Source organism: Ranitomeya variabilis, chromosome 3 (genome assembly GCF_051348905.1).
Source record: "Ranitomeya variabilis isolate aRanVar5 chromosome 3, aRanVar5.hap1, whole genome shotgun sequence".
NCBI lineage: Eukaryota > Metazoa > Chordata > Amphibia > Anura > Dendrobatidae > Ranitomeya > Ranitomeya variabilis.
The window spans coordinates 198,483,624-198,498,059 of record NC_135234.1 but is presented as its reverse complement, the minus strand read 5'-3'; the positions used below and the strand labels follow the sequence as shown (position 1 = coordinate 198,498,059).

Below are 14,436 nucleotides of genomic sequence, written 5' to 3'. Positions count from 1 at the left end.
TTCTGCATGTTTGTCACACTTAAATGTTTCAGATCACCAAACGAATTTAAATATTAGACAAAGGTAACACTGGAAAACACAAATTGCAGTTTTTAAATTATGCTCTTTGCTAATAAAAGAAAAAGAAATCCAAACCTACAGGGCCCTGTGTGAAAAAGTGATTGCCCCCCCCCCTCCTTAAAACACACATTAACTGTAGATTATCACATCTTTGTAAAGCTGAGTTCAAATTCCCTAGCTATACCCAGGACTGATTACTGCTACACCTGTTCTCAATCAAGAAATCTCTTAAATAGGACCAACCTGACAAAGTGAAGTAGACCAAAAGATCCTCAAAAGCTAGACATGATACCATGATCCAAAGAAATTCTTAAACAAAGTAATTGAGATCTATCAGTATGGAAAAGGTTATATAGCCATTTGTAAAGTTTTGGAACTCCAGTGAACCACAGTGAGAGCCATTATCCATAAATGGAAAATGCATAGAACAGTGGTGAACCTTCCCAGGAGTGGCTGGCTGACCAAAATTATCCCAAAAGGGCAGCGCTGACACATCCAAGAGGTGATAAAAAAAACACAGCAACATCTGAAGAACAGCAGGCCTCACTTGCCTCAGTTAAGGTCAGTGTTCATGACTCCACCATAAGAAAGAGACCAGGCAAAAATTATCTGCATGGCAGAATTCCTAGACAAAACCACTGCTGAGCAAAAGAACATAAAGGCTCGTCTCAGTTTTGCCAGAAAACATTCTGATGATCTCCAAGACTTTTTGGAGAATACTCTGTGGACTAACAAGACATAAGTTGAACTTTTTGGAAAGTGTATGTTCCATTACATCTGGCATAGAAGTAACCAGGGGCGTAACTACCGCGGTCGCAGCGGTCGCCATTGCGACCGGGCCCCGCAGGTCAGGGGCCCAGGGCCGGCCCCTGACCTGCGGGGCCGGACTGGCCATCGGGCACTTCTGGCAAATGCCAGAAGAGCCGGTGCCAGTAGTGGGCCGCCCGCTGTACTGTTCCCCCCCGCCAGTGCCGCCGCCGCATTTAACTATACCGGCGTCTATGACACCGGTATAGTTCAATGCAATGATGTCGGAGAGAGCGTCTCCTGACACTCCCTCTCCCATCATTCCCCGCTCTGCCTCTGACAGTACACTGCGGGTGCGCGATGACGTCATATCATCGCGCACCTGCTGTGTCCTGCGCAGACTGCAGCCACCGAGACAGGAGCAGGGACGAGCAGTGTGGGCAAAAGGAAAGGTGAGGAGAGTGTTTTTTTTTTTTCTTTTTAACCGGACTGTGGGGCCATTATCGGGGGTGGTGGGATGAGATGTGGGCTGTGCTCTATATACCCCTGTGTGGGCTGTGCTGTATATACCCCTGTGCCGGCTGTGCTGTATACATCCCTGTGCGGGCTGTGCTGTATATACCCGTGCTGGCTGTGCTCTATATACCCCAGTGCAGGCTGTGCTGTATATACCACTGTGCGGGCTGTGCTCTATATACCACTGTGCGGGCTGTGCTGGATATACCACTGTGCGGGCTGTGCTGGATATACCACTGTGCGGGCTGTGCTGGATATACCACTGTGCGGGCTGTCCTGGATATACCACTGTGCGGGCTGTGCTCTATATACCACTGTGCGGGCTGTGCTCTATATACCACTGTGCGGGCTGTGCTGGATATACCACTGTACGGGCTGTGCTCTATATACCACTGTGCGGGCTGTGCTCTATATACCACTGTGCGGGCTGTGCTCTATATACCACTGTGCGGGCTGTGCTGGATATACCACTGTGCGGGCTGTGCTGGATATACCACTGTGCGGGCTGTGCTCTATATACCACTGTGCGGGCTGTGCTCTATATACCACTGTGCGGGCTGTGCTGGATATACCACTGTGCGGGCTGTGCTCTATATACCACTGTGCGGGCTGTGCTCTATATACCACTGTGCGGGCTGTGCTCTATATACCACTGTGCGGGCTGTGCTGGATATACCACTGTGCGGGCTGTCCTGGATATACCACTGTGCGGGCTGTGCTGGCACCCGACACCATGTTGCAGTGCAGGAGATTCCTGCAACAGTCCGAGGCGTATCTAGGGGAATGTGGGGGGGGGGGCCCATTTGGAAGTTCGCACCGGGGCCCATAGCTTTGTAGTTACGCCACTGGAAGTAACACAGCATTTCAGAAAAGGAAAACCGTGCCAAGAGTACAATATGGTGGTGGTAGTATAATGGTCTGGGGATGTTTTGCTGCTTCAGGACCTGGAAGAATTGCTGTGGTAAATGGAATCATGTATTATGTCTACCAAAAAATCCTGAAGGAGATTGTCCGTCCATCTGTTCATTACCTCAAGCTGATATGCAATTGGGTTATGCAGCAGGACAATGATCCAAAACACACAAGCAAGTCCACAACTGAATAGCTTAAGAAAAACAAAATTAAGATTTTGGAGTGGCCTAGTCAAAATCCTGACCTTAATCTGATTGAGATGCTGTGGCATGACCTTAAAAAGGTGGTTCATGCTTGGCAACTCTCCAATGTGCCTGAATTACAACAATTCTGCAAGGAAGAGTGGGCCAAGAAGTCCTCCAGAACGTTGTAAAAGACTCATTGCCAGTTATCACAAATGCTTGATTGTAGTTGTTGCTGCTAAGGGTGGCCTAACCAGTTACTAGGTTTAAGGGTCAATCACTTTTTCACAGAGGACACTGTAGGTTTGGATTTTTTCCCCCTTAATAATAAAGACCTTCATTTAAAAACTGAATTTGTGCTTACTTGTGTTATTTTTGTCTAATATTTAAATTTGTTTGGTGATCTGAAACTCTTAAGTGTAACAAATACACCTGGATAAGTTTCTTCATGATACTTTGCAGGGATTTTCTAGCTGCAATAGTCGTTTTACATAAGTTTTTGAAAAAAGAAATGGAGTTGAATGAAGCAGGGAGATTTTTTGAGTAGGACTTGCTGTGTTGTTAACATTAATTCAATTACTGACTTTTGAGAAATAGTTCTGAAATGGGTTTACCAGGAGTAGAAAAAAATCAGCGACTTTTAGCGTTTTCACGCCCTTTTGGATTAGCTCTGCTGAAATGGGCTGAGCTGTGGCAGAGCTAGGCTTGGATGGGGCATGGTCATGCTTGGCCATCCGATTCATGAAAAGTAGCAGCATTTTTTTTCTCCTGACGGGAATAGCATTTCTGGTGTTTTGCACGGATGTGCCCACCACTCTGAAAGAGTGCCAAATTCATTAAGTGTCATTGCGTGCATCTTGATGAATTGGCCTCAATGGGCGTAAAAACAGGCTCATATTAGATCATTGCGTTTGTCACAATGCAAAATCTATAATAATCCATATATGTCATGAATCCTGGAAAAAAAAATGAATCCATAGTGACTGTATGAATAGTCATCAAGTTATCTGCTGTTCCATAGATACAAGCCAATTTGCTCATGAATGAGCTGAAGTCTATAACTATAGGACCAGGCTGAATGCAGAACAGGCCTTACAGGTGTTATCCAATATGACAATTCATGGCCAATTCTTACTTGTCTGCATCAAGAATGTCTTAGTGGCAAAGTAAGAGTTTGCTAAGCAAAATCAAGCTAAAGAATAAGTACGAGAAAGGAAAGTATGAACCATTCAAGCCAATGGCTTATCCAGACCCTAATGAGACTATTTTTGATGAAGGAACTTAATTTTTAATGAGTACTGCCACCTGGATAAAAGTATATAGTGGCTAAAGCATATAAACCCTGAAAACCAAAAAAGCTATTATACACATATCTTTTTTTTATCACAGGAAGTGGGCTCAGACTTGGAAGACGCTAGGTATCAGTACGCTGAGCCGCGCTTGTCAATCTATGGACGATCTCCTGAGGAATGGACTAAACTGGCCTATTGGTTCAACAAGCATCGGGTTTATAGCCCCAACATGAAATTCATGATTCAAGTCCCAAGAATATAGTAAGTTTGGCACTAGCACTGGATAATGAACTACCCTAAATAGTTTCCTCCCATAGCAGAAGAGAAACAAATCAGCAAAGCGAGAAATTATACTAAAGACTTTCTACAGTGTTTCAGAAATATATGTATACATATGGTATATATGTCAATTAAGATAATTTAATTATATTATGATATAGCAAATCCCCATGAATGTCAAAGACAAAGGAGGGTGAGGAGTAAACTATATAAAAAAAAAATTGATAAGAAATTAAAAGGAATCTGGCAGCAGGTTTTTGCTATTTAGTCTGAGAGCAGCACACAGTGTTTTATCAGCAGGAGATTATCACTAGGTCACACATGCAAACCAAACCAACTGATCTATGTAACCCCGCCCCCACCACTGATTGGCAGCTTGTTAACAATCCAAAGTGTATACAGGAAGCTGCCAATCAGAGGAAGGGTTATACACAGATCTGACCACAGTCCATATGTACAGCAGAGAAAACGGGGATTCTATCAAGACTACAGCAAGCAGTCCAGTAAGTGATACTACACCAAGCTTCTCTCAGATTACATAGCAAAACCTGCTGACAGATTACTTTTAAAACTATCCATATAATCTAGAAAACGATCCCCAGCAAAGTGGTAAAGGGGAAACCACATGGGAAATATATCTGAGCAAAGATATACATTACATTCAATGATAATGAAAATAATGCACAACTGGATTGCAAATATTTTATAGAAAGTGCAAGTGCAATAATGAGTGTCACAATTCCAATGCAATCAACAAAAATCATTACCCATGTTGAGGCCAAGTGGCACGCTGACCCACCAACCACAACGTATGCTTCGCATATGCAGCATACTTAGAGGGCATCCAGGGCCAGGGGTACTTGGTACCGGGTCCGGTATTTAAGGGTATGTGTCATAGTCCGGCGACCCGGTCCGTAGCCCTGGGCACCCATGTAAAAAGGATGGTCTTTAAAGGGGTTTGAAATAAAGCTTGTGTTCGTGATGCCACCTGTGGTATTCGGTCAGAGGTGACCGACGCTGCTTAAAGGGGTCCACTGGGGTGATGGTATGGCAGCTAAGATGGTATAACTTCCCACAGGTGAAGTTGGGGCCCCAGGGCTCCAAGTGTGTAGATGAAGATGGTGGGTGGTGCGGTAAGAAACAGAGGACACAGGGTTTGCCGTCTATTTACCTGGTTTACTGAAGACTTCAGGCAGCCACAGTCCAGGGTTCTGTATTACAAGTACAGGCAGGATCCGGCTGGCTTGGAAGCAAGTTCAGAGTCTCCTTTATCAGGTGGAGTTAAAAGCTTTCCTACTAGCGCGGTGGTGTAGTCCCTTACTGCCTATGGCTTCTATCAAGGTCCTCACTGTTCTCTCTGTCCTCCTTAAAAGTGGGACACAAACCCGTATGACAGGTGGCTGGAGCCTTTTTACAGGGTCTCTATCATGACCCGGGCTCTATGCGCCACTGTGTCTCCTGGGTGTTAGGGTGGACTGATCATGTGTAGTCCAGCTGTCCTGCCGGTTTCCGCTGTGCCACTTGGAGTCGACACAACCTCGGTCTTCTGGCTACCGGTGTCTGCGCTCTGCAAGGAGGTAGCTCAGTCACAGCTATTCTGCTCAGTTCTTTCTCTCCTGTGCTCCACTCTCCTGCACGCTCACTACAATGTGTCCTTCTCTCTGTATTCTCTCTCTCCAGGAGCTGCAGCACTTTCTCGTGGCTGCACGGACCCTCAGCTTCCTTCTCCTCTGTCTTTCTGACAAGAACTGACTCTCAGACTGACTGTGCTCTGTCCCTCTGAAAGACTAACTAACTTTCCTTTCTGACCAGAATATATATATAGGAGAGCCACCCATAAGCTGGATCAGAGCTCCCCCTTCTGGCCTGGACTGTGAACATGTTGTATGTTTCTGTATAACTGATAGAGAAGATCTTCCCTCGCTTCCAAGCGTGACATCACTCTCCCCGTGAGGAAAGCAATGCCACTGTAACAACCAGGACCCTGGGGTGTTACACATGCATCACATAAAAAGTGCAATGATGTGACTTTCCTCATTGCCTCATACACCCTTCAGATGGCTGTCGGCTGAATCATGGTTCTTGCTGGCACCAATCTCACCAGGTTCTCCAATACACAATAGCACTTGCTCTACTGAGCACTCCTCTGTTCTCTATCAGAGGGTCGTCACCGGACATCTCTAGTGATCCTTATTTTAAGGAGAACAAAAGGATTTGCAGCCTGAAATCAGACATGCCTAATATTTAACTTCCCCAACAGTCATCTCTATTCTTGGCCTCCATGCACATTAGAGTGTCATCCAAATCAGTTCAATGGGCATTAGACTAATGTGTATGGGGGTCTTAGCTATAGTGCGTGCAGGGCTTGCAGTCACACAAGTGTTCTTGAATTTAGGAATTTCGAAAAGAGGCCTTTGACCAATACTTTTCAAGTCCTGTCATATAGTCAGAGATCCTGTTGGAGATTTTACATTGCAATCCACAGGTTTTAAGTTTTGTCACTGGCTGTGTATCTGCCTATCCTGGCCATTGTTAGCCATTAGTAGGCATTGCAGAGAGAGGTGGTGGGGTACACATTGAGTAGACTCTTAACAATGAGTGAAATATATTTTCTCTTAGTGACTAGTAACCAAATAGCATAATATTTGTGGATCGAATAGCCTAGTGAACTCATTATCATTTTTAGTGCCTCTAAATAGGACAACAAATTTTGATGACAAATCCACTTCACATATCTATGCCTCAGGAGCCATAAAGGATTCATTAAAAAAATCTGAGATAATAATGGTTCTATATTCAGAGGCATAGCTAGGCTTTCCATCACTCCAAAGCTGCAGTTTGCTGTCTCGGTGAATGCAGTGTGGCTTGTTGGCAACTCCTTGGTGGCACCAATCACCTGGGGCAATGACCTGTCAGTCCCCCTAGATACACCCCGGTATCATCTGTGAGTTTTCTGTTTGACTGACCAGAATGGAAAATTTAACGAAATGGTCCATTGTTCTAGTAAGAGAAAGTCTGAATCATTATGTGAGTCAGTGAAGTCAGTGAGCCTCCCAGGCAGATGTGCAGATGGAATTGCTGTCAATGGATTAACATAGGCAAAGAAAATTGAATGCATTGTTATATTTATTTTGTTTCACTTCCACTCTGTGTAATGTAATTAGGGCAGTTGGTTGACTGCCATTAAAAAATCAGGGTGGGTACAGGGAAAGGCTATTATTCCAGCAGAGAAAGCAGGAGGTGCCATGAAAATACCTGACGAAGGTGTGTGAAATGTCCCTTTCTCTCAATTAAAGGTTGCCAAACCACATCCATTACTACTAAGCAAGAAAAATAAGCAACATCAAACCAGTTTGCCAATACATACTATTAAACAGATAAATATATACGTACAGTATATCTATGTGATATATTTATATCAATCGGTTTGAGCCTGTATTTAACAATCAAAGTCTAATCCCTTCTCAGAACCAGTGCGGGCTGTCAGTGCATTATCCTACATTTCTGGGCAGTATATTTACTGATGGACAGTGGAGTAACCTGAAGCTTGTGGGCCCCAATGCAAAATCTTCAAGAGGGCCCCGATCTATCACCAGTCTTTAATAAAAGAGGTCTATTCATGTAGGCCAAAGAGACCTTTCGGGCCTGGATGTGATTGCAGCTCCTGCACGCATTAATCCCCTGTTGATGGATCATATTTTACAGCTTCCATGGTGAATGAAAACATACTAATCCATGCGCAGGTCTGCAAGGCTTGGAGGACTTGTTTTAGTTTCATTTCAGGATCCTTAAAATATTAGAATTTTTTTCACAGCATTATTTTAGGATTTTTTGCATCTTAAAATGTCCAAGTAGAATTCCAGTCATAACATTGTTATGGGGTACACAACCTATAAAGCACATAATGACCTTCTGTGCATCTTGACACAACTCATTGGTCTGGGTGCCAGACCTGATGAAAATTGCCGCTCTCGCAATTCAACCATATATTAATAATACATAAAGTTGAGATCATGACATTTATCACCTCTATGGTTAGGACTCAAAGGGGGCACAATGGATGACAATTATGGGGTCTGTGGCATGGAAGTCTCCATGGCTTGCACTTACAACAGGGCCTTGTGGCTGTCACTCTTTAGTGGCATAGAAGATGGCTTTATGAACATGTCATTATCGTGGAGGCAATGAGGTTGACACTATTGTGGACATTCTGACAGTTATGAGTACACTTTGACTATCATTTATATTAGGACAGTATGGATGTCGTGTATGGGGTAACTATTTATTTCCTTACTAATTGACAGGAGTTTCACAAACCCCCTGCCCATTCCACACAACCTATGCTTAGAGATGTTTGACTTGTCTGCAGAGTAGAACAAAAAGGTTATGCAAATGTATGACGGGGTACTTTTATGATGTGACAGTAAAGCTGGAGACCTAGGGTGTAATATTTCTTACTGTGAAGACCACCAACTGGTATAGAGAGACTTATAAGACAAGCAATGCTCTGTGGGATAAAGGTATTCAAAGTAGCTCTCCTTAAAAGGAATCTGTCAGTAGGATCAGCCCTCCTAAGTCGTTTATATGGGCATGTAGGTCATAGGAAGCCGAATAAAATGATAGCAATTGGATGTCTTATTCCTGAGAAATATACATCTTTCTTAATATGTAAAGGAGCTGTTCAGGACTATGGATTGGGGATAGACCTTCCTGAGAATCTGCTCCCAGAGCTTATTTTAATTGAAAGGGGTGTTACCAGTGTGAGGCATGTAATGACTGATGAGTCGCCCGCAGGGCAGTGGGGTACTCGGTACTGGGTCCAGTCGCAAGGGGGGATGTCACGGTGGCTGCGACCCAGTCCGTGGCCCTGGGCATCAACGTTAAAGGGTAAAATGTTCAACGTTTGTCATGACGCCACCTGTGGAGTTCGGTCAGTTGTAGGACCGATGCTGCATTGAAGGGGTCCCCTGGGGGATGTTGCGGCAGCACAGATGTTACACTTCCCACAGGTGGAGGAGACAAGCTGTAAGTCTTTACCTGGTTTACTATGGGTGACAGGCCACAGTCCAGGGCATCGGCAACAGGTGAATTAGGAGTCCAGGCAGTCCAGAGACAAGCGGAATCCCCTTGGCAGGTCAGGTAGAAGCCTTTCACTCTGCGCTTGCTGTAACTGAGGTCCCTGCTGCCACTAAATGCTCTCAGCAAAGTCCTAATTCATTCCCCTGTCCTGGGACAGGTACCTGTATGGTAAGTAGCTTTAGCCCGTGCTTACTGGGGTCTTTTCACGGAGACTCTAGGCTCCAAGGTGCCGATACCCGGTTTCTGCGCACTGACTCCCTGGAGGCCTTCTCGTAGCCTCCTGGAGTCCCGTATCTCCACTGTGCTCCGTCCCTGTCTGTCCTCGCTCACAGACTCTCTGTACAAACTCACCTGACTCCGGCTCCAAACCAGGATCTTTATCCAGGGAAGCTGCCCTAAAACAGGGTTTTGAGCTCCCCCTCCTGGCCTGGATTTGGAAGGTGTTGTGTGTGTGATAACCTGCCAAAGGGAATCTCACTTTTCTCCAGGCATAGCACTACCCTCCCTGAGAGGAAGGCAGCACTACTGTGGTACCCGAACTCCTGGGGTGCCACACTGACAGCCTGGTTTCCTGATCTACAGGTCTCACACTGGTAACTCCCCTTTCATTTAAAATAAGCTGTAGAGGCAGATTCTCAGGCAGATTTATGTCTGGCCCATAGATCTTAGCAGCTCATTTACATATTAAGAAAATGTGATTTCTCATGAATAAGACATTGGATCGAAGATATGATGGGATAAGTTTATTCAGTTCCTATGACCTACATGCCCATGTAGATGGCTCAGGAAGGTTGATCCTACTGACAGATGCCCATTAAGAAACCTGGTTCTTTAGTACCCCCTACTGGAGGAAGCAATTTAAAAGGGTCTCTTTAACAAACCTTGCAATGTGTTTTAGGATTTTTATCCAAGCTATAGGTATGTCTTTTACTTATCAAGAAGAATCGCATTAGCTAAAATTCCTAAATTGTTTCGCAAGGATTGTAAAAAGGGCAGGCATTGGCTTATAGGGTAGCAACCTCCAATATGTAGGAGACAGTTAATATAAGTGAGCTAATGTACCTACTGGAGATAAAAAATACAACTTAAAAAATAAGTTATACAAACTTTTTTATTCTATTGGAAGAATGGTAATTATTGTTAAAATAATGAATGGGACAAAGCAAATAATCTGACATCACCGTGTTTTCTAGTCCATAAAATGCATTGCTTGGTAGCACTTCGTCTCAACACATGAACAGTAATATATTGCATGTAAGATATAAACGTGAGATATTAAATATCCTTGTGCTACACAGAAAGCCCTTAAAATATTTTGTAAAGTAGGTTTGGATGATACTATATACAGCATAAATTTGTTTCTGTGGAGCGTCACACATTATTTCACCTTTATCATGAATTTGTATAGTGATATATTTAGAGCTCAGAAGTTTGTGCCTCACTTTGGAAAAATGCTGGAAAATATCTTCATGCCAGTGTTTGAAGCTACAATCAATCCAAATGCCAATAAGGAGCTCAGCGTCTTCCTCAGACATGTAAGTCTGCTCCTTCAGCATATGTTTATCTCTGGGGGGGTTTGATGACTGTATGTTCGTGACACAGTTATTATGACCGTTACATACAAACCATACATGCATATCAGATACCTACAACAGTGATTGGTCAATTTCTTAAAAGGGTTGTCTGGTCTAAAACAACAAGTCTGCAATCACTCTATATGACTGCAGACTTGTGAGTCCTCACATTGTGCGCACTGTGTCAGCACCGGGAACAGCAGTCATGAGACCGTAAGTATGCATACTCCTGGACAGAATCTGACTAGACTGTTTCCGGGATTGCTCAAGAATCTTGCCAATCTCGTCGGATTCTGGCCAGGAGTATACTTGCCATCACATGACCACCGTTCCCAGTGCTGACATTTGAGAATCTTCACAGCGTGCAGTGTGTGCGATGTGAGGATTCACAAAGTCTGCAGTCACATAACTGCAGACTTGTCGTTTTGGACCAGGAAACCCCTCTAAGGTCAGGTTCACAGATTACAAATTTGTTGCATGATTTAGGTTGTGAAATTTCACAATTATGTAAGAAATTTGGATCTTAATAAACTTTATTCACTTACAGCATAGAAAATAACCCACAGTGCATTGTTGACGGCACCAAAATCTGTAACAAAACTCAAATATAATCCATGAGAAGGTTCCTGGGCTGATTGAACATCGGAAGATTTCAGCAATGTTTGATTCTGGCCATAAAACTTTTTGGATTTTTTTTGCTAGCATATTAATTACATAACTCTTGTGTTCTCATTTAACAGATAACTGCATTTGACAGTGTGGATGATGAGTCTAAACACAGCGGCCACATGTTTTCATCAAAGAGTCCATTTCCCCAGGATTGGTCCATTGAGAAGAACCCATCATATTCATATTATATATACTACATGTATGCCAACATCAGAGTGCTCAACAACCTGAGGAGGTATGACACAAGTCTTCCATATTAAGAATTGTGTTGGGCATATGGGATAAAATACAAAGATCGTCCAATTTTCCCATACATAGAATTTTTCAAATATGATATATTCGTATGATTGTTCTTAAAGTGCATAACAACAATCAAAAGAAAAACATTACAGAATAAAAGATTCAGGTAAAAAAGAAAAAAACAAGTGTAAAACATCTTATAGCACAAGGTGGAATAAAGCAGAGCAGCATACCTCACACCTCATAACCGTCCCCATTCCCTATATTATAGTGAGGGTATAACAGAAAAAAAACAATCTCCCTGAGAAAACCTTGTAGAAAAACCAGTGTGGCGGAAAGCATGTCAACTAGGATGGCAATGCCTAAGAAAAGCCTTCGATTGTAAACAATGGAATGCTTAAGAAAGACTGTATATATTTAGTTTTCATTTAGAGGATTTTAAAACGCTTTGAGGATGTGAGGACACATGGAACATTTGGCAATATATTTGTATTATGATATGAATATGTCCTGGTCATTTATGGCATATCTTAAGGATATACAGTGGCTCATAAAAGTATTCACTCCTTTGACTTTTTACCTATTTTTTTTAAATCATGACCTGTGTTTAAATATGTGTTTAATCCAATTTGTGTGTGCTGCATCAGCAATCAATCGTCTAAGTTGGTGAGTGAAGTGAAGTGAGAAAAATATAGGCAAAAATTAAATTTATGGGATAAAATAAATAGAAATTGGTATGTGCATATGTATTCACCCATTTTGCCATGGAGCCTCTTTAAAATTTTTGGTGCAAACAATTACCTGCATAAGTCACATGCTTAGTGAAAGAAAGTCCACCTGTGTGCACTCTAAGTGTCACATACTCTGTCAGTATATACACACCTTTTCTGAGAGGCTCCAGAGGCGGCAACAAAATTAAGCAAGAAACACCACTAACCAAACAACACTATGAAGACCAAGGAGATCTCCAAACAAGTCAGGGACAAAGTTGTTGAGAAGTCCATGTAAGGGCTGTGTTATAAAAAATATACCAATCTCTGTTAATCCCTGGAGCACCATCAAATCCATTATCATCAAATGGAAACAACAAGGTACCACAACAAACCTGCCAAGAGAGGGTCACCCACCAAAACTCTCAGCCAAGGCAAGTAGGGCATTAATCGAAGAGGCAGCACAGAGACCAAAGGTAACCTTGAAGGAGCTTCAGAGATCCCAAGCAGAGACTGTAGTGTCTGTAGTATCCATATGACCACAATAAGCTGTACACTCCCTAGAGGTGGTCTTTATGATAGAGTGGGCAGAAAAAAGTTTTACTTATACACAAAAATTGTAAGGCTCATTTTGAGTTTGCCGAAAGACATTTGGGAGAATCTTGAAATGTATGGAGGGAAAATGGTCCATTTCAAGGGGAAGATGGATGGTGCGAAATACAGGAATATTCTTGAGCAAAACCGGTTTCAGTCTTTCACTGATTTGAGACTGGGACGGAGGTTCTCCTTCCAACAAGACAATGACCCAAAGCATACTGGTAAAGCAACAGTCGAGTGGTTTAAGGGAAAATGTGTAAATGTTTTGGAGGGGCCTAGTCAAAAGCCCAGACCACCTTAATGCAATTGAGACTCTGTGGTCAGACTTGAAGATTGTGTTCACCAAAGAAAATCATCCATTTTGAAGGAGCTGGAGCAGTTTTACCTTGAGGAATGGGCAAAAATCCCAGTGCAAGATGTGGAAAGCTAATAGAGACTTATTCAAAGTGATTTGCAGCTGTAATTGCCGCAAAAAGAGACTCTACACAGTACTGACTTTAAGGGGTGAATAGTTATGTACACTAAAGTTTTCAGTTACTTTGTCCTATTTGTTGTTTGCTTCCCATTGAAAGAAAACCAAATATCCATAGTTGTAGGCATGTTTTTTACATGAACTGACACAAACTCTAAAAAACTGTGAAAATCCAAGTTGTCAGATAGCAAAATACAAAAAATGCCAAGGGGGGGGGGGGTGAAAACTTTTGTAAACCCCTGTATCATACAGTTAGTTAGTTACTGTAGTTAGTTGTTAGTGGTCATAACAATGGATATCCAAGTTACTGCAGTGCCCTGCATATGGGGTAAGCGACAGAACTTGTCAGAAGAACTATGCTACATTTCTAACTGGAGGTATATGCTAATATGCTTATGATTACACCTACTACAAATTGAAATAGGATCTTGGAGATGGGAATACCCCTTTGGTTTTCCGTTTTTTCCTTACATCACTCCTTTGTTTAAAATTTGGGAAATGTACCTTTTTTACCCCCTTTTCAGCGCTGCCTCTCTGCTCCTGACTATAGTACGTGACCACTGCAGCTAATTACTGGGCTCATCAATCATGCCAATATAGACAACAAGAGACTGTTGAACCAAGTAATTGGATGCAGTAGTCATGTGCTATAGTCATAATATCAACTCTGCTGCCATATCAAGAAAGACTGGGAGCAGCAGCAGAGATGCAGCGCTGGAGCAGCAGGGTGATTTCGTTATTTTTACAGAGAATACCTATGCAGTAAAAAAATAGACCTTGAAAATTTCTTTACATTCAATCTTTTTGAATTGATAAACCTCATGTGGAAAGCAAGAAATTCTCTTATAAAAGGCACAGACCCAATTTGCCATTAAGGGTGAAAAATGCGTCTTTCCACTGCTGACAATCAGAAAGATCGCTGGATCAAGATTTCACATCAAAACTAGTAATTCTGTACGTTGTCTTTTACAAGGTAGATGTTAGGCTTTTGTAAAATTTCTCCACAATTTCAGCCATTACCAAATGCTGTAATGCTTTTAACTTTATGATAAAAAGTATTTCCTTTACCCTATAGCCTTCAAAAAAAGAATAACGGTGTTTTAACTT

General features: G+C 42.6%; 1 protein-coding gene across 1 annotated transcript in view; it reads left to right on the top strand.

Annotated features, from left to right (window-relative positions):
• AMPD1 (adenosine monophosphate deaminase 1) overlaps positions 1–14,436 on the top strand; it is a 130,433-nt gene that overhangs the window by 95,861 nt on the left and 20,136 nt on the right. The window contains exons 9-11 of the mRNA XM_077294971.1: positions 3,807–3,970; positions 10,476–10,602; positions 11,382–11,545. Of these exons, the coding sequence (XP_077151086.1) occupies positions 3,807–3,970; positions 10,476–10,602; positions 11,382–11,545 (455 nt within the window). The remainder of the gene's footprint in view (positions 1–3,806; positions 3,971–10,475; positions 10,603–11,381; positions 11,546–14,436) is intronic.